The 19812-nt window shown below is 59.4% G+C and overlaps 1 protein-coding gene across 2 annotated transcripts; it reads right to left on the reverse strand.

The window, feature by feature from the left end:
• Positions 1 to 1487: 1487 nt before the first annotated feature.
• Positions 1488 to 13671, reverse strand: PRODH (proline dehydrogenase 1). Of its 2 annotated transcripts, none has more exons than XM_054288830.1 (14): positions 13505 to 13671; positions 12765 to 12952; positions 6895 to 6929; positions 6441 to 6590; positions 6245 to 6309; positions 5793 to 5909; positions 5581 to 5660; positions 5239 to 5320; positions 4860 to 4952; positions 4624 to 4770; positions 4307 to 4482; positions 4129 to 4227; positions 3645 to 3733; positions 1488 to 2424 (listed from the first exon to the last, which is right to left on the reverse strand). In XM_054288830.1, exons 2-14 carry the CDS (start codon positions 12899 to 12901, stop codon positions 2243 to 2245), a joined length of 1452 nt encoding a protein of 483 aa, XP_054144805.1. In that variant the 5' UTR covers positions 12902 to 12952; positions 13505 to 13671; the 3' UTR covers positions 1488 to 2242. The 2 variants fall into 2 exon arrangements, with proteins under 2 accessions (XP_054144805.1, XP_054144804.1); XM_054288829.1 differs by having other exon boundaries at positions 6441 to 6497; positions 13505 to 13587.
• Between the last annotated feature and the right edge of the window lie 6141 nt (positions 13672 to 19812).

The following is a 19812-nucleotide window of genomic DNA, read 5'->3' on the forward strand; positions in this document are numbered from 1 at the left end:
AGACACAGACACAGACACACACACACAGACACAGAGACACACACAGACACACACAGACACAGACACAGACACAGACACACACACACACACACACACACAGACACACACACCCCACCTTTCCATGCTTCCTCTTCCTCCAGGACAAGCAGAAAACAGGAGCAACAAAAGCCAGAACTGAGCAGGGTGGGGAATGCCTGGGATATGGGAGTGTTGGTTGGGTCAGTGCACCCAGAAATAAAAGTGGCTGTTGCTATTTTCTGGCTGAGCATGGATACAGCTGTGCCAGGGGACAGCTGGGTGGGATATCAGGGCAAGGTTCTTCCCCCAGAGGGTGCTGGCACTGCCCAGGCTGCCCAGGGAATGGGCACGGCCCCGAGGCTGCCAGAGCTCCAGGAGCCTTTGGGCAGCACTGCCAGGGATGGACAGGGTGGGGCTGCTGGGGGTCTGGGCAGGGACAGGGGCTGGGCTTGCCGGGTCCCTGGATCTGGCAGGGCCAGGAGCTGGATCCTTGTGGGTCCCTTCCAGCTGAGGACATTCTGTGAAAGGTTGTGGGGAACTGGGGATTTGGGGGTTTCAAGGGCATTCTGTGCCTTGGGTGTTCAGGAGGCAGCAGCTGCAGCCCTACACAGCCCCTGCAAGCAGGCACACACAACAGCACTGCCCCAGGCTGCAGAGCTGCCCTGTCCTGGGAACAGGGCTGGGGAGGGGATTATCTGCAAAAAAGAGGGCCAAGAGGGACTTCACCTGCCCTCCTACACATGCCTGTGGGTCTTTGCATCAGCCAGCCCTGGGTGCAGCTGCAGCATCAGAGCTCAGCCCCTGGGGCACCAGGGCACTCTGTGCCACTGTCACAGCATCCTGCTTGCATGGGCTGGAAGGCAGCCCAGAACATCTAGAACATCTCCCATCTTCCTTTAAATTCCAGGAGCCCAGCTGCTGCCTGCACCAGGGCTGCTCTGGTCTCCTGCTCCAGGCAAAGCTCCCTGCTCCCCTCCAGGTTTATTTTTTAAGGCAGAAGAGTCTCAACTAGAGAAAAGGCAGGAAATGACCAGCTCTGGAAAGTCAAAACATCACCCCTTTAGTGTGGATGGCTCACCAAGTATAGAGGCTGACCCCCCAAAAAAGGAGACACTGCCACAGCTCCAGGCAGGGAATCCCAGAGGTGCCTGTGGTCCTGCAGAGCCCGAGAAAAACTGCTCCTAATTTGAGGCATGAAATCCTGCAGGGTGCATGTCCCCCAAAAGCAGGTCTCTCCCATGCTGCCAGCCCCTCTTCTGCAGGTATGGGGATGGCCCAGGGCTCCCAGCTCCCCCAAACCCATCACAGGAAGCTCCACAGCTTCTCCAGTCCCTGTCCCAAGAAGTTTGGTCTCACTCCTTCCCCCAGGCTCCGGCTCAGGCCAAAGCATGCAGCACTAACCCTCCCTTGAGACCACAGCAGTGCCTGGGCACATGTGGCTGCCCAAGAACAGAGAGGAAGAGATGGCAGCAGGAACAGTAGTGATTTAATAATTTCCATTCTCTACAAATCCAGTGTACAGCAGAGACGAGCTGTGGTCCAGCTCCTGGTGCTCCCACTGCCATGGTCCATCATTAGAACCAGGGGCTGTGGGCAGGAATGGTGCAGGGATGGGGCCAGCCCACTCCCCTCACCCCTCCTGCTCCCCCGCACGTGTGCCTGAGGATGGACAACCCCAGGCAGGTTATCCCAGTGGGCTGGAGGAGAGCCTGCACCTGCCCAGCCCTGGTCAGTGCAAAGCCAGTGAGCAGGCAGGTAGCTGGGACAGGCAACAGCGCCTGGTCCTGCCCCTTCAGAGGTCTGGTGGAGGCTAAGCTCCAACCCTGGCAAAGGCTGGAGGAGCTTCTGGCTGAGGCCAGCTTGTCCCCAAGTCACCCAGCCCACCTGGACCTGAGCCCAGGGGCACAAGGCAAGTGGATAAATCACCCTGTGCAATCCTGCCAGGGAAAAACACCGGGACAGTGTTCATCAAGGCACAGGGTGGGCTGGCAGGAGAGCCCCAGCATGTCCCCAGGGACAGCTCCAGAGGCCGTGGGATGGCACAGGGACATCCCTGGGGCAGTGCCAGCGGGGGCAATCCCGGAGGCCACCGAAGGTGCGAGTGGTTCAACAGCAACAAGGACACTTCTCTCCTGGGCAAGGGGGCTGGGGGAGCTGCAGCAGAGCCGGGCTGGGGAATGGTGACAGTGGTTCAGGGCCAAGGTGCAGGAGCCCCGGGCTGGGGTCAGGGGCTGAAGGGGTTTCCTGAGAGGAGGCGCCGCTTGACCTCTTTCCAGAGCAGGTCCCGCTCGCGGTTCGCCCGCTGCATGATGCCCCGGTTCTCCTGCGCCCGGCGGGACAGGTAGGGCAGCACCTCCTTCACCGGCCCGAACGGCACGTACTTGTACACCGGGAAACCAGCCTGCCCTGAGGGGAGAGGCTGCGGCTCAGGGAATCGCCGAGAGAGAAAAAAAAATACGTGCACAAAGGAAAAAAAAGGTAAAGAATGAGGAAAAGAGGGAAAAAATGGGAAAAGGGAAAAGAAGAGGAAGATACTTGAAATGGGGAAAAAGGGGGAAAGGCGGAAAAGAGGGGGGAAAGGGGAAGAAGGGACAGGAAGGGGGAGAAAAAAGGGGGAGAAGAAGGAGAAAAAAGGTCAAAGAAAAAGGGTGAGGATAAAAGGGGTGAAATAAAACCAGGGGGGAAAATAAAAAAAGGTGGGGGAAGAAAAGAAAGCCACCTGCCCTTGCCTGCCTGCCCTCCCCTGGCCTGAAGGCCGTGCAGGAGGCCGTGGTGGCACTGGAGGGGCTCCCAGCAGCCGCGCATCCCTCCCGGCTCAGCACCGGGAGCTTGGGAAAGCGCCAGAGGGAGCGGGCCGAGGTCACCAGGAGCCCTGGGAATGTCGGCAGCCGGGGCTGGGCCAGCTCAAGGAGCGTTCAACCAGAAACATCAAGTTAACACATTCTTCCAGCATGACCGGACGAGGCTGCAGATGGGCGGCCAAGCCCTGCTTCCAAGAGAACTCCAGGACAGAGCAGCATCTGTGCTGGACAACTGCCCAGTTTGCCTCCTGCTGCTCTGCTGGCCTTGGGACTCTGTTCTGGACATTGGTGTGGGCAGGGGGATCAGTCCCTGACCTGGGCTGGGTACCTGGACCCCTGTGTGTCCTGCTGCCCAGGCCCCTGGCAGTGCTGCTCTGCTGCCTGGGCTGGGGGCTGAGGACAGGGTCACACGAGGCTGGGGCCATCCTGTTAGCAGGGAGCCCAGGACTCGGTGTGCACCTCCCATGGAGCCAAGGGACACCCCCAGGCCGAGCAGGTACAGGAGAGGGCTTCTGTCTGCCAGGACCAGTCTCTGCCCCACCCTGAGACCCCAGTCTCTGCTCAGACTCCAAAGTGGGAATGTCCCTGCCCAGCCACTACAGGTCATAGAACCTCCAGAGAGAGATGTCACTCTTCACTCATATCCTCATCTACATCTTCCCCAAACCCCCACCCAGCCTTCCCCATGGCAACACACTGTGCTCAGCCAGGTGCTCTCTGACAGGCTGGCCTTCCTTCCTTCCTCCCTTCCTCCCTCCCAGCAGCTGTTTAGGGGTCTCAGTGGGGCTGGAGCACCTCTGCCAAGCCCCCACTGCCATCACTCACCCAGGGGGAAGGTGATCTGGTCACACATGCCCAGCAGCTGTCCAAAGCACACCTTCTTGTCCGAGGGATGGATCCCCAGCTCCTTCATCCTGCAAAACAAGCCTCAGCATAGGGGAAGAGCTGACCCAGCAGAGCTCACCAGGGCAGTGTGTCCCACCAGAAGGCTGGGGATCATCTCCAAGTGGGACTGTGTGGCACTGACCACGTCCCAGTGGATGCTGGGATGTAGAGCTTGAGGGATTTGTTTTTACGACAGCCTCTGAACTGGTGATGGGACCAATTCTGCAGCCACTGGGGCCACTGTGCTGCACCTCAGCTCCAAGGCCATCTAAAGCCCTGAGCACCACGTGGGAGCCAGGATCCCCCCAGGTGAGCTCAGGGGGGACCTGACACACCACAGCACATCTCCCTGCATCTCTGCTGGGCTCCCACATTCCTCGAGCCCCTTGTCCCTGCCTCACCACGCCGCCTGCCCAGCACCCACCTGTGCAGGGTGAACTTCACGGTGTCCTCATTGTGAGTCGCCACCATCACGCTGGCTTTCCACCTTTGCTTGATCTTCTCCAGGACATAGTCCAGGCACCTGTAAGGCAAGATGGGCCTCTGGTGAGGCCTCTTCCACTGGGGCAACAGGCAGCAGTGTGGCTGGGGCTGTCCCCTACCTGTGGTACATCTCATTGGTCTTCTCATAGGTTGGGTTGATGGGATCCTCGTAGCCCATCTGAGCCGCCCTCTCCCTCTCCTGCTCCATGTAGGCACCACGCACCAGCTTGGTGCCGAAGTGCCAGCCCTCCCGGTGGGACAGCTCCACGTCCCCTGTCACGTTGTTGTAAGCCTCCTGCGAGCCGGTGGAAGAGATGGCACAAGGTCATTACTGCAGTGCCACCCCTGACCCTCAGCAGCCGTGCCATTGCACTGCCATGGCTTCGGGAGATGAGGTCTCCAGCCATGGAGCAGCGCCGGGACCCGCGGGCCTCACCCTCAGGTAGCACTGGTGGGTGTTGTAGATGACGGGCTGGCTCCTGTTGCAGCGGCGCTGCGTCTCCACCGCCAGGCGGCTGATGGCCGGCTGGAAGTAGCTCTGCTCCGCGTCTACCATCAGCCTCACGCCCTGCTCCATGGCACTCTGGGGTGAAGGACATGCAGGCTGGTTCATAGGGCTGCCTGCTCCATGTGCCCCCCTCTGTGACTCCCCCAGCCCCAAGGCCCCCTCACCCTTGCGAGGACGTCCATGCGTTGCAGCACCCTCTTCAGCTGCTGCTCCTCCTCCTCGCCAAAGCGCGACAGCAGAGGCTCCGGCTGCCCAGTCTGAAACAAGAACAGATTTGTGGCACCCTGCCTGCACCCAGCTCTGCCCATGGGGGACACAAACACCCCTGGAAGGAGCCCATCCCTTGGACTGGCTGCTGCCCCACCGCAGCCAGCAGGGCGGGACAGCGTGCCCACCCTGCCAGCCTGGTGGCTGCACACTGCGCTCACAGCACGGCTGAGCTGTGCAGCCACCAGCACCTACTGCAAAGAGCATGAGACCCTTGCCCTGCTCCCACAAAGCCCCTGTGGGATCGCTCTGGGGGTGGCAAAGGTGGGCACCCACCTTCCTGTTGGGGATGAGCAGAGGCCTGGAGAGCTTGGTGCGGCTGTCCAACAGGCGGTTCCAGTCCAGCAGGTCCACAGTGCTGGGAGCAGAGAGCCAGGTCCTTGCTGGTGTCTTGCAAAGGCAGGGGGCTCTCTATCAGCTCCCAACCCCCACCAGCAGGAAGGACACATGTGTCACCTGTCCTGTCTTGTCACCTCCACCCGAACTTCCCCCATGCTCTATTGCTATGCTGAGCCACGGCAGGCCTTTGGAGACCTCCCCTTGCTGCTGGCCCAGGGACAGGGACAAAGTCCCCCAGTGTCCCTGTGATGCAGCACCCCCAGCTCCCAGGCAGCTTACCCACTGGTGCCCACGTTCTCGCCTGTGAACCACTGCTGGATCTCTGCCTTGCTTGCAATGCCAAGGTTGGCCAGTGCCTCCTGCCACCAAAAGAAGCATCAGGGGCCTGTCTGCTTGAGGTGTCACAGCTCAGGGCTGCTCTGGCACCTCCGTGTCCGTGGCCACCTCCAGCAGGGCATCCCTACAGCACAGCCTCCTCCCACAGGCCTCACCTGCAGCTTCTCCACCTGCAGCTTTGTGTCCAGCACTGCCCGCCCGGCCTGGCCCTCCTCTGCAGCCATTTGGTGGAAGAACCTCCGCCACTTCACCAGCACCTCTGAGAAACACACCTGCGGGGACAGGGCTCCAGGTGAGACACCCAGGCTGGAGCCTCCTGTCCTGCCAGGACTTTGCAAGATCATACCCAGCCCGAGGCAGATGCTAGCCCCAGAGCAGGGCAGCATAGACCCCACATATCCACCTTTATGTCACCTTTGAAGCTCTTTGTGTCTGCCCAAAAGTTGAGTCAGGGTCTCCAGGGATCTTGGGCTCTCAGGGGACAGGCTGCTGGTGCCCACTCCTCACTGCTTTTACTAGAGATGCCACCTGGCACCTGCCCCAGCAGAAGCATCATCTGTGACCCTGGCTCTGCCCCACCACACTCTGCCACAGCTCTGGCACTCACCAGGAACTGGGGTCTGGCCAGCGCCGTCAGCTTGATGGCACAGAATCCGTCCTCTGAGCAGCCCCCTGGATGGAACCACAACAACAGCGTCAACCTGACCGCCAGCCCTTGGGCAGGGAGATGTGGTGGGGGTGGGACTGAGAGATCCTTGCAGTCCCAGCACAGTGGGGCTGTCCAGGACATGTGGAGCACTCACTTGAGGCATCAATGCAGCGGAGGAAAGTCTCCATGTGCTGGTCACACTTGGCCTCATCTGCGTAGAAATAGGAGTGGGCCCCAGTGATTCCACCATGGTGATCCCCAAATCCCAGATGCACTCGGTATTGCTTCTCCCTTTTTTCTGCTCCTGGGGTGGGAGAGGAGGGAGATGGGCCATGCCCCATCAAGCTCCTACAGCCTCCCCAGGAGCTCCTGGTGTGGGTGAAGAGAGAAAGGCTCTGGCTTGGACCTCAGAAGGGCCCCCAGCACTGACTTGGCCCTGCTTGCTCTGTGCCTGAGCAGAGGCCGAGTCTTTGCTGAAGGGCACGACTGGGCCAGGAATCATGTTGTTCTTCATCCAGCTCATTTTTTGAGGCCATGGTACCTGGGTCCTTCCCCCACAACACCAGGCCTCTCATGCCCGGACCTCCAGGCCATCTCCCGTCACTCACCTCCCGTCTCCTTGTCGGCTGCAGAGGTGCGGGAGCTAAGAAGAGAAACAGGAAAGATGAGGGCCAGTTCAGCAACCCCCTGCAGCCCTATGCTGATGGACAGGACAGCTCTGAGGCTCCTGTGCTGCCATCCTGCTGCTGGCCCCGCTGTTCCCTTGCCATCCCATCACCGACGGGATCCAGCTGGCACTTCAGATGCCCAAAACCCCCGTGTGGAAGGGAACAGGGCTTTACCATCCATCCAGGGAGGACCTGGGAGCCCTGAGGCAGCACAGTGAGGATGGCCTGTCCCAGGGTTCAGAGCTGCTCTCCAAAAGCCCACACCATGGTGGATAAGGTCAGTCTGGTGGGACTGGCATGCTCCATCTCCAACCTGCTCATGGTCCTTGCTGTGGTGACACCAAACCTCAACCCACTGCCTTCCCACCTTGATGGCACCAGCAGCCAGACCACAAAGCACAGAGCTCCTCCAGACCCTGAGCACACCAAGCCGAGGGTGCCTGCTGCCCCACACTCCTCTGTGCCATTGCTTCAGCCAACAACTCACAAACAACACCTCGTTTCCAACTCCAGCTGACCTCGGATGTCATTTCAAGCCCAAACTCTCTGCCATGGAGACAACAAGGCTCTGACAGCCTGGGGGATGATGGCCAAGTCACGACATCCTTCCTGAGCTTGAGTAGCTAAGCCTTCTTGCTGACACTCTAAACCCAGGTGCAGAGCCAGGGTATGACCTGGAACAGGGCCAGCTCCTGGAGAGCAGCCCTGGGTGGCAGCAGAACCATCCCCTGCAGGAGGCCTCTGCCTTGGCATCCCTGTCCCCAAACTGGCTGTGCCCGATGGCAAAGAAGCACAGTTGGAGGGAAGGAGGGAAGGAGCAAAGCCACCCATCTGGAGCCAGCAGGCTGGCCAAGAGAGCACAGAGGCACATGGCAGGGTCCCAGGGCACTCTCTCCCATATGAAAACCCTGTGACAGGGATTAGGGGCTGCTGGAAGCATAACAACCAGAAACAAGCCATTCCCTCTGGCCCCTGGAGCCAGCACCAGCCCCACACCACTCAAAGTGCCACAAAGCCCGGCATGAGCCAGGGCAGGAGCAGCTGGAGCTCATAGGAAGCACAAGGCACCATTTCTAGCAGGCTCTGCTCCCTGATTTCACTCACCTGGGGGCAGGGAAAGCAGCTTGCTGCCCCTGAGTACAGAGGGTGGAGGAAAGGAAGGAGGAGAGATCACACACTCAGCAATGGGATTTGTCAGCAAAGCCCTTGCTAGGTGGAAGCTCCCTTTGGAGCTGGTGGCATGGCACAGGGGACAACTTCAGCTGAACACTGCTGTGACATGAGGGCACACAGGGCTCCTGTGCACAGGGGACGGCTCTGAGCACACCCTGGGCACCACATCCAAGGTACCGGGGACAAGTGGCTGCAGTGAAGGCACACAGCTCAAATAGCAAACAGCGCCCTTGGAGTTGGATTGTTTTGTGTTCCTGAAGATAAACACACCCTTCCCAGCAGCATTTCTGCTGCACGACTGCACCAGCTGCTCCTTCATCCTCTAGGGGGGGCATTCAAAGCAGGGCCACGGTGCTTGCTTTGTTCTTCTGCATCAAGCAAAATAAAGGAAGATGCTTCCAGCTGAAGAAATAACTTTATCCTGGATATCAGCTGCTCACTTTGCAATATTAGTCTTGGCCAGCAAAGCCATTCCCTCACCCACAAGTGCCACTGAACCCAGCTTACACCTGACCATCCCTTCTACAAACCCACAACAAGTCCCCCAGAGCAGGTCCCATCTCCAGGCACTGTCTGGATGTTCCTGGCAGGCTGTATCCAGACAGGAACAGCCTCAAGGCTGAGTTCGGGGCCTGGGAGCTCACACTTGCCTAAAGCAGGTTGTGAGGACTTGCTGGATGGCTGGGAAGGGTGATCCAGCTGACACAGCAGATGAGGCTTTCAGGAAGTTTTGGATCAGGTTAAGTAAAGCAGCTCAGGAGCAGCACAAAGGTCCCACTGTCGGAAATAATCCCTTTGGCCCCGCAGGTTACCCGGAGGATGCCAGCAGCACAGCATGTTTGCTCTGCTCATCAACAAATGGGTCTGGCAAAGGGGATGAGGGACCAGGGAGAAGCTGTCCTTGAATTACTACATCCAAGGAAAAGACTCATGGTTACATGAAGTCCATTTAGGAGCTATGGGTCTTGCTAAAAATCCCACAGGTAGGAATAAAGCAAAGCTCTTGGCAGAATAGACCTTCAACCTGCTCCATGCAGGAGTTGTCAGCACAGAGCAGACCAGGACCACCACAGGCCTTGGAGACCTTGAAGCTAAATAGAAGCTGCACCATGATCCCAGGGAACATGCTGGCAAAGCACAGGGCAGGGGTGGCAGCTGGGAGTGAGCACTGGGAACAGGAGGAGAAGGGGAGGCAGCAGCTCTTGAGCAGCATTGCCCAGGCTGGGGACAGTGATCCCACACAGGGGCAGGTGTCAGATACCCACACAAGGAATTTCTAGAGGAAGTCGAGTCCACACTCTGCATGGCAGAGCCTGAAGAGCACCTGACAATGCCAGGGGCAGGACTGTCCCTCCCCTGTGTCAGCACAACCCCAACCCATGTGCAGCCCTGGGATGCCCGTGTGCCAGCAATGGCCCCAGGGCTGCCAGGAGCCTACAGCCACCTTCACTATGGGGAGGATCTGCAGCTTCACCCCACAGGTAGCAGAAGCCCCTGCCCAGTGCTGCCTCTCCACCCCCCACCCAGGGCTGCAGCCATGCTGGAGCCCCCAGACCTGTGCTGCCTGCAGAACACTGATTTCCAGCTGTGTCACCATGGCCTGGAGGCTGGCAGCAGCCTCCAGCACGTGGCTGAGGCTCCTGGGACAAGCTGGCAGAGCCCTGGATGCTAGCCTGAGCAGGGCAGGCAGGGGCCCGCAGCAGGCAGGATAAGCCAGTTCTTGCCCACGTGTCATTGCTGTTCCCAGCTGGAAGGGCTGGGGAAGAGGTGCCACAGCCCATTCCTGGGCTGGAAAGGGCATTTCCCTGCCATTATGTCAGGCTTGCTCCAGAAGAACAACAGGAGATGGCACCAAGAGGCCAAAACACCCACTGATTGCTGTCGTTGGTAACTCTGCTTCCTGGCTGGCAGCAGCACAATCCCAAAGCATTCACCAAGGGGAAGGACACAGCTCCAGGGTCCAGCAGCCATGAATGCAGGACTGCCCACCCCTCCCAGCCACGCGCAGCCCAACTCAGCACCAGCCCTGGCAGAAGCACTGAGAATTTGGGATTTTACCCCAAACAGAGCCAGGGAGGAGCCAGAGTGATGGTTGGCAAGGGACACCACTCAACATGACCCATCCAAACCCATCCTGGGCTTGGTCCCTGTTCAGAGAATTATAGAACATCCTGAGGTGGAAGGGATGAATGAGGACATCAAATTCCACTCCTAGCTCTGCAGAGGACAACAATCTCACCCCGTGCTTGTCCAAACAGTCCTCGAGTGGCAGCCTTGGGACCATGACCACTCCCTGGAGATCCTGTTCAGTGCCCGACCATCCTCTGGGTGATGACCCTTTTCCTGATATCCAGGCAAATCCCACTGGGTCTTGGGCAGGGATGCCTTGGGAAGTCTCTTGAACATGAACGGCCCACACAACTCACCTAGCCCGAAGTACCACACGTGCAAACCCCAAATCTGCAGTGGGGGGGAGCAGCCCAGCCCAGCCAGCCCACAAAGCACTGGCACCCATCAGCAGGAGGGATACAGCTGCAGGCACAGTCTGCCTGAAAGTCTTCCATGGTGTCCCACAGGAAAGGCCTTGGCTGAGGCACAGCCAGGCATGGAGGGCAGCAGGGACAGCCTGGCAGCACCAGTGCCGCTGGCCCAGCCCCACAGGAGCGCTGAACACTGCCTGCACCACGGCTGCGTGTCCAGGGGAGAAACACCTAACCTTCAAAAACAGTCACACGCCTTCAAAACAGCTACCCTCCTGCCTGGCAGCAGCAGGGTGTATTGAAGCTTTTCTAGAAAAAACCCCAAGTTTCCAGCCCACTCTGGGAGGCTGCAGCCCGGCCTGCCCCGGCACAGCGCTCACCAGTGTCTGCTCCCACCAGGGACCCACAGACCCTTCGCTCCAGGGGAGGAATGGCAGCGAGGGGCAGCGGCACCCGGCACGCACACGGGGATCCCCGATAAGCAGCTCCCGGGTGTGGAGCAGAGATAAGGCGCCCAGCGGCAGCACTTGCCTGACTCACGTCCTGCTCGCTAATCATCCTGAAAAGCCGTTCCCGCGGTGCTTTTGACACCACGCGACAAGCATACGACAGCCGGAGCGCGTCCCCAGCTGCCAGCAGCGACTGCCGCGGGGCAGCCTCGCCCGGGGCACGGCGCATCCTCAGCGGTGTCCTCGGAAGGGCCACCCTTGCTGTGGGTGGGGGACACCGCCCCCCCCGTGACCGTGCCAGCGGCCCATCGATCCGGAGAGCGCAGCTGACCGGAGCTGCAGCCCGAATCATGGAAAGTTACCGGCGGCTTTGGGCTGCTGCCAGCTCTCGCCAAAGGGCGAGAGGCAGCGAAGGCTGCCTGGGACCGGGGGACAGTGCAGGAAGGGGGGCACCACCCCAGCTTGAGAGAGATGGAAGTGGTGGAGGGTGGAAATCATGAAATCATGGAATTGTTAAGATTGCAAAAGAGCTCCAAGGTCATTGCGTCCACCAAAATGCGTGAGGCAACATTTGTATGGTGAGGAATGGCGGGGGCAGGAATGGGGGGCAGCATCCCGATGGGGAGGAGGAGGAAGGGGGACTTCAGGCGTGACAGCCACGCCGTGTGTTTGTCTGTGTGCAGAGGGGTGTGGGGCGCCCCAGGGGCTTAGGGAAAATAGGACCTGGCTGGCAGAGGGAAGATGGAATAGGAGAGGGTGGGGAGGGGCTGTTAGCATCCCATAGGAGATGGAAAATAGAGGTGGGAACCCCCTCAGGGGGTGCAGGAGGGCTCGCGGTGTACAGCACCGCCGGAGACGGGTGCGCCCCGCTGTGTGAAAGGGAATGGATGGGGACAGAGGGCGTGCAGCAGACAGGGGGGACAGCACCCGGTATGTGCAGAGGGGCGGGGGAAGCGATACAGCCCAGTGGGGGCTCAGCACCCCCGTACACCACCCAGGACACAGTCCCTGCCGTGTACGGGGCACTGCCATCTCTGTGTTCTGGGCACTGCCATCCCCGTGTGCGGGGCATTGTCCCCCCGCGTTCTGGGTACTGCCATCCCCGTGTGCGGGGCAATGCCATCCCCGCGTTATGGGCACTGCCATCCCTGTGTGTGGGGCACTGCCATCCCTGTGTTCTGGGCACCACCATCCCTGTATGTGGGGCATTGTCCCCCCGCGTTCTGGGCACTGCCATCCCTGTGTGCGGGGCATTGTCCCCCCACGTTATGGGCACCGCCATCCCCGTGTGCGGGGCAATGCCCTCCCCGCGTTATGGGCACCGCCATCCCCGCGTTATGGGCACTGCCATCCCTGTGTTCTGGGCACTGCCATCCCTGTATGCGGGGCATTGTCCCCCCGCGTTATGGGCACTGCCATCTCTGTGTTCTGGGCACTGCCATCCCTGTGTGTGGGGCATTGTCCCCCCACGTACTGAGCACTGTCCCCCCGTGTTCTGGGCACTGCCATCCCTGTGTTCTGGGCACCGCCATCTCTGTGTTCTGGGCACTGTCCCCCCGTGTTCTGGGCACTGCCATCCCCGCACTGAGTGGGCGGTGCCACGGGGGGCGAGGCCGTGACGCACGGCTCCGCAGCCAATGGGAGCGGGGGGCTGGGCAGACGCAGCCAATGGCAGCGCGGCCAGGGCGCGCCCCAGCCCCGCACTCACCGCCCGTCGCCCAGGTCCTCCTCCACGCTGTAATCCAGCACGGCGCCCACGCCGAAGGCCTGGTTCCGCCGGAGCAGCGGCTTGATGGCCTCCTGGTCCTCCCCGGCCACGAACTGCCCGTAGAACGTCATCTTCATCAGCCGCTCGAACAGCGTCTGCCCCAGCACTCGCTGGCACAACTGCAGCAGCTGCGGGACAGCGGCGCCTCAGCACCCGTCCCGCATGGGCACTCCCGTAGGAAAAGTCCCCACGACCCAGGACTGGCATTCCCCAAAACGGGCACCCGCTGGCCCGGGTCCGAGAGCTCTCCAACACCCGCACATTCAGACCGAGGGTCCCCCGGAAGGGGAATGACGCGTCCCGAAATGGGCACCCCTGGGGTGAGAGCCCCCCAGCCCAGGACCGGCATCCCCGGAGTGAGAGTATCCCTGGCACGAACCAACATCCTGCAAAACAGGCACTCACCTGGAGCGAAAGATTCCCCCACATTGGGAGCCACCCCTGGAGCAACAGAACCCCCATCCCGCACCGACACGTCCGGAAGGGGCACTGTCCATCCTGGGACTCCCAGTCCCAAAATGGAGCTTCCCGAGCAAGAACCCCCTCCAGAAGGAGGCTGACACCTCCCGGAGCGGGCGCCCCTGAGCGAGAGCCCCGCCGGTGCAGAGCCGGTGACCCCCGAACGGGGACAAGCCCCGTCCCGGAGCAGCCCCCCAAGGCAGACCCCTTCCTGCACCCACCTGCCGGTTGTGCTGCACCAGCGGCTCCACGGCGCACAGCCCCAGCACCAGCAGCCCCCGCAGCAGCTCCGCGTTGCTCTTGCTGCGGAACGCCTCGCGCGAGTCCCCGAAATCCACGGCGGGCGGCGGCGGGCCCCGCTCCGCGCCCCGCGGGGGAGGGGGCGGCCCCGGCCGGGGTCCCGCGCCCGCCGCCGCCGGGGAGAACCCGCGGGGGGCGGCGGCGGCGGGCGCGGAGCGAGGGCGGCTGGGGGGATCGCACCGGCGAACGGCGGCGCGGAGCACCCGCGCGGCGCTGGGGAGAGCCATGGGCACGGCGGGGCCGCCGCCCGCCGCCGCCTTAAGTACGGCCCGAGCGGGACCGCCCCCGGGCCCCCGGCACCGCGGCCCCGCTCCGCCCCGCCGTTGGCCGCGCTCTGCTGCCACCGGAACCGGCCCCGCGCCCCGGCACCGGCACCCGCACGAGCACCCGCGGCGGCGACCGGGACTGCGACTGATTCGGGGACCGGCACCGGGCCCGGCAGCGGGACTGGGAATGGGAGCGGCACTGACACCGAGACGGGCATCAGCACCGCCAAGGGGATGGGAACTGGGATCGGGATCGGCGCTGGGGCTGGGACTGATCCCGGGACTGGCGCCGACACGAGGACGGGGACCGGTAGCGGAACCGGTCCCGGGACTGGCACCGACACGAGGACGGGGACTGGTAGCGGAACTGGTCCCGGGACCGGTAACAGTACCGAGACCGTCACTGAAACCGAAACCGGAAGCGGCAGCAGGACTCGGACCTGGACAGGAACCGGGACCAGCACCGGCACCGAGATTGGCGCTGGGACCGGCACTGCGAGCAGGAGCAATGCTGCGATAGGTACCGGGTCGGGGATAGGAGCTGGCACTGGCGAGGTCACCGGGGCCAGCACCAGACTGGAGCCACCGTGCCCAGCGCACCCCGCTCCCGCAGCCTCCTGCCCGGTGCCTTCCCCGTTCCCATCCCTTGAAGCAGCCGGTCCCAGGGGCACCTCCCTCCCCAGGAAGGGCCTGGAGGGGCTCGAGGGGAGCCCTGGGTGGGCCTGAAGGGAACTCTGCTCTTGGAGCAGTGCTGGGAGCGGGGCAAAGAGGACCTCATGCCCTTGGAGGAGCCGTTGGGAAAATGATGAAGGTCCCTAGGGAGCCCTGAAGGGGACCTGTGGGAAGCACTGGGGCCAATCCTGCAGGGCCAAGGGGCTACTGCTCAGGAGCCCCAGGGAGGGCCAAAGGATGCATCAAAGGGCGCTTGCTCCCTTGTAGCCATCCCTGGGGCAGGCTGTGGTACGTCCAGCCTGTGGAGCTGGAAACACTTGGAGAAGGGATCTCAGATCTGCGGGACCTTTATGGGAGAGAACTTTCAAGCCCCTGTACTTGATCCTCTCCTCCTGATGTGTGTGTGTGAACATTTTGGTCGGGTCCATGGGTGCTTGGTTTGCTTGGGGCAGCAGACTTGGCTCTCTCGTCATGGGCTGGGGATGTTGGGCTTCGCGTGCTCCGCGGAGCACCAGGGAGGGCTGGCAGGACCTGCCCAGGCAGGGCGAGTGCCTGTCCTGCTCATGGCAGGCGTTCGCCTGAGCTGTTCCTCCCCGGCACACCCAGTGCTGAGCTCCGGAGATTACCGAGCACATCCCTGACAGCCCGCGACCAGGAACGCTCCCGAGACTTGGCCCGGGAGATCGGGCACCTCCCTTCCTTTTAGCAGGATTGTTTCACAGCTGCAGCACAGCTGCGTACTTTCTCTGTGCCCATGTCCCTTCTCTGTGCTCTCATCCCTTCTCTGTGCCCGTGTCCTCTCCCTGTGACCGTGTTCCTTCTCCATGCCCTCTTCTCCAGCCCCGTTTCCAGTGGCTCCCGGAGGATGAGTCCGGACTAATGAAGAGCTGTCCAAATCCAGCTCCTCAGTGACATCTTGTGCTGGGAATGCTCAGCGCAGGCAGGAGATGGGAAAATTAGTTCCTGCAATTGTTTTTTTTCTGCCCTCCCCAACACTGACATTGCTGTAACCGGCAGTGAAACCACGGGGATTCCCTGAGCTCATTTGTAAAGTTTTCTTTGGGGACATTTTGTTCTTCCACAGAGCCAGCCAGGCAGTGGCATTGCCTCTGACGGGGCTGGGTAAAAAGCTCTGGAAAAGCATCCACTTCCTTCAAAACATTCCCTGTGCTAACTCTTTTGTGCCATTTAGAGATAATAACAATTCACCCAAAGTTCCTCGCCGTGATGAGACTGCACATATGAACTCTTGGAATGCAGTTCAAACCTTGTTTCTCAGCCAATTGCCACAGAGAACATTCCCTTCAAAGGCTCTAATGGCACCAGCCACCCCTGGGAAACACTTGCCTGGTCTTAGCAGGGAAAGCTTCCAAGTGCTGCCTGCTGTGCCAGCAGAGCTGCAGCATCCAGCGGGGTGCAAAACCAGGTCTGTCACAGACATCTTTTCATTAAAATCCTTTCTTAGGATTTTTCCTGCTGGAGCTGAGAAGTTTCAGCAACAAATCTAAACAATGGTTATCTGCTGCTGTGGAATGCAACAGGTGGATCCGTGAGTAGTCTCATGTAGATGTTTAGATTTACTGACCGCTCATGGCAGAGCTGCTCTTGCTCTCTGCAGAGACACGGATCTTTGTTATCATTCTTTTCTTTTCTATTCTTAGCTAGCCTTCTGAGAACTTTTCTTTCTATTCTTTTAGTATAGTCATAATGTTATATATATATATCTTAAAATAATAAATCAAGCCTTCTGATCATAGAATCAACATTCTTGTCTCTCTCTTCACCTGCAAACCCTTGTGATCACAGTCACACAGGTCTGAGTTTCTCAAGAAACTTTAGTTTCAGACCCAAACTCAGGGATGAAATGTTAAAAAGCCACTTTTGATGGAAGTGAAATCTGATGAGCTTTCTCTCAGCATGGTGGTGCCCGAAGCAGAGAAAATCCCTGAGCTGGTAGCCCTGCCAGTGGAGGGAGACCAACAAGGGATGCTCCAGGCTGCCGTGGGGACCATACCAAGCCCTCGTGGATCACTGTGGCCTTGCAGAGCACTGACCCCTCCCTTGGCTGTGACATTATGCCCTCGAGGCCACTGTCCCTGTCCTCACCATGCCCAGGCAGGTGCTGCTGGCACAAAGGAGTGGTCCCTGCTCATGGTGGCTGCAGCTGGCATGGGAAGCTCAGTCCAGCCCATGGCTGGAACACACATCACAGGCACAGCCATGCTGCTCTGCCCCACACGGGGAGCATGGCTGGATGACACAGGGCCAAGCCCTTCCTCGGGCACTCTGGCCTGCAGCAGCAATGGGAATAAATCCAGGAGAAGCTGTTATGGATGGCTTGAGGCGCTGTAAAATGTGAAGAAACATTTGAATGTGAGATAAATAGGTGAGGAGGGAACTTGGCACAGGAGGAGATGCAATTTAGAAGGAGAGGCCACGCCATGCATATTTCATGGGCCAGCCCTCAGCAGAGGCTCCTCCGACACCACAAACATCACAGATGGCAAGGAGTAACAGCAGCCGCTCCCAGCATCTGGGAAGGAGAACAGTGGGATGATTGCTCCTCCTGCCTTGTGGTAGAAGTGGGCCAGGACACAGATCCTGGAAGCTGCTGGCTCTGCTCCCCAGGTGTGGGACCAGCCTTCCTCACCCTCCTCTTCCTCCAGCCCAGTGCCAGGCTAGGGGCAAGCCTGCCCCATCCTTGGGGCTGGGGCTCTGTCCTCACTGTCCCACAGCTCTGTGAGCCCTCCAGCCCTGCTGCACTCTGTGCTTCCAGCACTGCTCCTCTGAGGTTTCCTTGGAGAGTGCTGACTCAGGTCCTCCTCTGTCGGGTGTTTCTCACTGACCATATGCCTGACTTGTGCCCAGCACCTGCGTTACCAAATCACTCCCAGTGCAGGCCAGCATGCAGGAGGGACACCTGCAGCCGGTGGGAGCAGGGTGGGTCCTCACCTGGCATCTGGCTCTGGAGCAGCAGGTGCTGGGGTGGCAGGAGCTGGGTGGGTGAGAGTCTGATGTGGATTCACTAGCAAAACCCAGGAGAAGGTGGACTTTAGGACAGTGCTTCCCAAATTGCAGCCACATGTGGGATCTCATCTGGTAGGGGGTTATTTTTCTTCACAAGAGGCTTCATCTCCCTCTGTGCAACTCTTCAGGGAGAACTCCAGATCAGCTACTGCCCATTCTGAGGGGATGAACCCCTGTGGGGTGCACAGGAGCTCCCAGCTCCTGTGGGTGTGTTTGGATCATGAGTTGGTGCTCTCTGACTCTGCCCAAGCACCCTGTCAGCCTCAGTGTCACCCTCCTGGGCGTGAATCTGACTTGTGCCACAGTATGGACCACACTCTGGCAGCAGGATGGAGGATCCAGCCTTCCTTCTCAAAGCTGGGGAACCAGGGAACGGCATCCTTCCCCTTGCACTTGGTGCTGCAGAGGCTGCAGGAGGTTCAGCTGCTCCAGCAGGATGAGGGGTGGTCGCTATCCAAGTGTGGCACAGGCAGGTGAGGCTGCAGCACTTGGTGTCCTGCCTCCATGAGAGCAGAGTAGGAGTTTGGGAACTTGCTGGTCACCTGGGGAGTCACAGGGTGGCAGCTCCAGTTCCTGGGGCATTCCTTTGGGTTGGGGGCCTTGGAGAGAGCAGCTGAGAGCTGCCACAGACTCTGCAGAAGAAAGAGATGCTGGGTAGCTCCCCTTGCAACTGATCTCCTGGCCAGCCCACACCTTGCTCTCTCAGCATGGTTGGGATTTTGAAAGCTGGGCTGTGTTCTGATCCCTGGCATTTTCCACTTGCATCCCAATGATTTTTGGTGAATCACTTGCAGCCTAAGAAATAAATGTCTTCTTGATTTTTCCTGTGAGCTCCTGGGTGCAGCTCAGCAGCCATGAGAAAATACCCAGGTGAATTCTTGTCTCCATAAAGGTCAATGCTATTAAAAAACAATTGCCTCTGAAAGGGACCCTAGGAAATATCCAAGGCAGGGAAAGACATATCAGACTTACCACATCAGTTAATTGTTTCTTTGCACAGAGTCCTTCTCTTTTTCCATCCGCTGGCAGAAGGGAATCATGTGAGATGTCCACAAGTGTGCTTGGGGGAAAAGGAACGCCAGTGAAGACCTGAAACAATTTTGCTGCTCTTACAGCTGAGAAAGGATCATGCTGGAAGGTTTCTGTGGAAGTGGGGCCTGGGGAATGGACATGAAAAGCCTTTTTTCCCAGCTGACTCCCTTGGCGGGTGAGCTGTTTACAGAGCCTGGATGCCAGAGTGCCTGGAAGGGAGCCAGCTCTGCTTTAGCCCTTTGTAAATGATTTGAACACCTCGTGCTGGGGAAACATTCCGGGAAAGGGGATGCTTGGCTCTTCTTCCTGGGCAGAGCAGGGGTGTGCAGGAGGTGGTGGGAGGCAGAAGGAGCCAGCCCTGGCAGGGACAGCAAGAGTGCGTGGTGAGGACGGCTGTGCCCCTCCTGTCCCCCAAGAGCTGCTGCTGAGAACTGAATCAGCTGCTCCTGATCCAGCTGGCCACAGGCATCCTCCCAAACCCCTCCCAGGGGATGTTCCTGAGGAGCCCCTGTATTTTTGCAGCCTTTTCCTGCCAGGAGCATCCCCTGGGAAGGCCAATGGAGCCAGAGGTCCCAGGTGGCCTGTGGGATCCCAGCAAGGTGGGGACAAGGGGCAGAGCTCCCTGCAGCACCGGGGGGCAAGCACACATCGTGGGACTGGGGACAAGCTCCTGAGGCTGGAGCAGGACAGCTCCAACCTCCTGTTTACCCTTGAGGAGCTGGCTGCTCCTTATTGATTAATGTGGTGGCTCATTTCTCTAAAAATAGGCTCTTAATTACTGAGCTTCTGGAAACAGAGCTGTCTCACAGCAAAACCTGATTGATTTGAGGGCAGCTGTGGCCAGTGAGGGCCTGGTGGCCACAGAGCCTGGGTGGCCCCTGCCAGAGACAGCTCCTGGCCAGGGACGGTTTTAGGTTGGCTCAGGTCAGTTCCCAGCTCACAGCTGATGGATATTTGTTTTTTCCAAGTGTCATTTTGTTTTGCTTTTTAACTTTCTGTGTATGTAATTGCAAGCATGTGGCACTGAGAGGCACTTGGACTTCTCTTCCAGTGGAATAAAATGGGAGGAAAAATGTTCATTTTTCCCTGGTGCTCCTGAACTGTGTGTAGAGAAGGGAAAAAGCTTTTCTGCTTTCTTAATTTCTTAATTTCTTTCTTTCTTTTTTTTTTTTTTTGGTGTTGTTTCCCACCTTCTTCCTTTACATGGACAAATACTTTGTGGGAACTTTCAT

The sequence above is a fragment of the Melozone crissalis genome, unplaced genomic scaffold (assembly GCF_028551555.1).
Source record: "Melozone crissalis strain CALT ecotype California unplaced genomic scaffold, PUWL_Pcris_2 ptg000063l_1, whole genome shotgun sequence".
Taxonomy (NCBI): domain Eukaryota; kingdom Metazoa; phylum Chordata; class Aves; order Passeriformes; family Passerellidae; genus Melozone; species Melozone crissalis.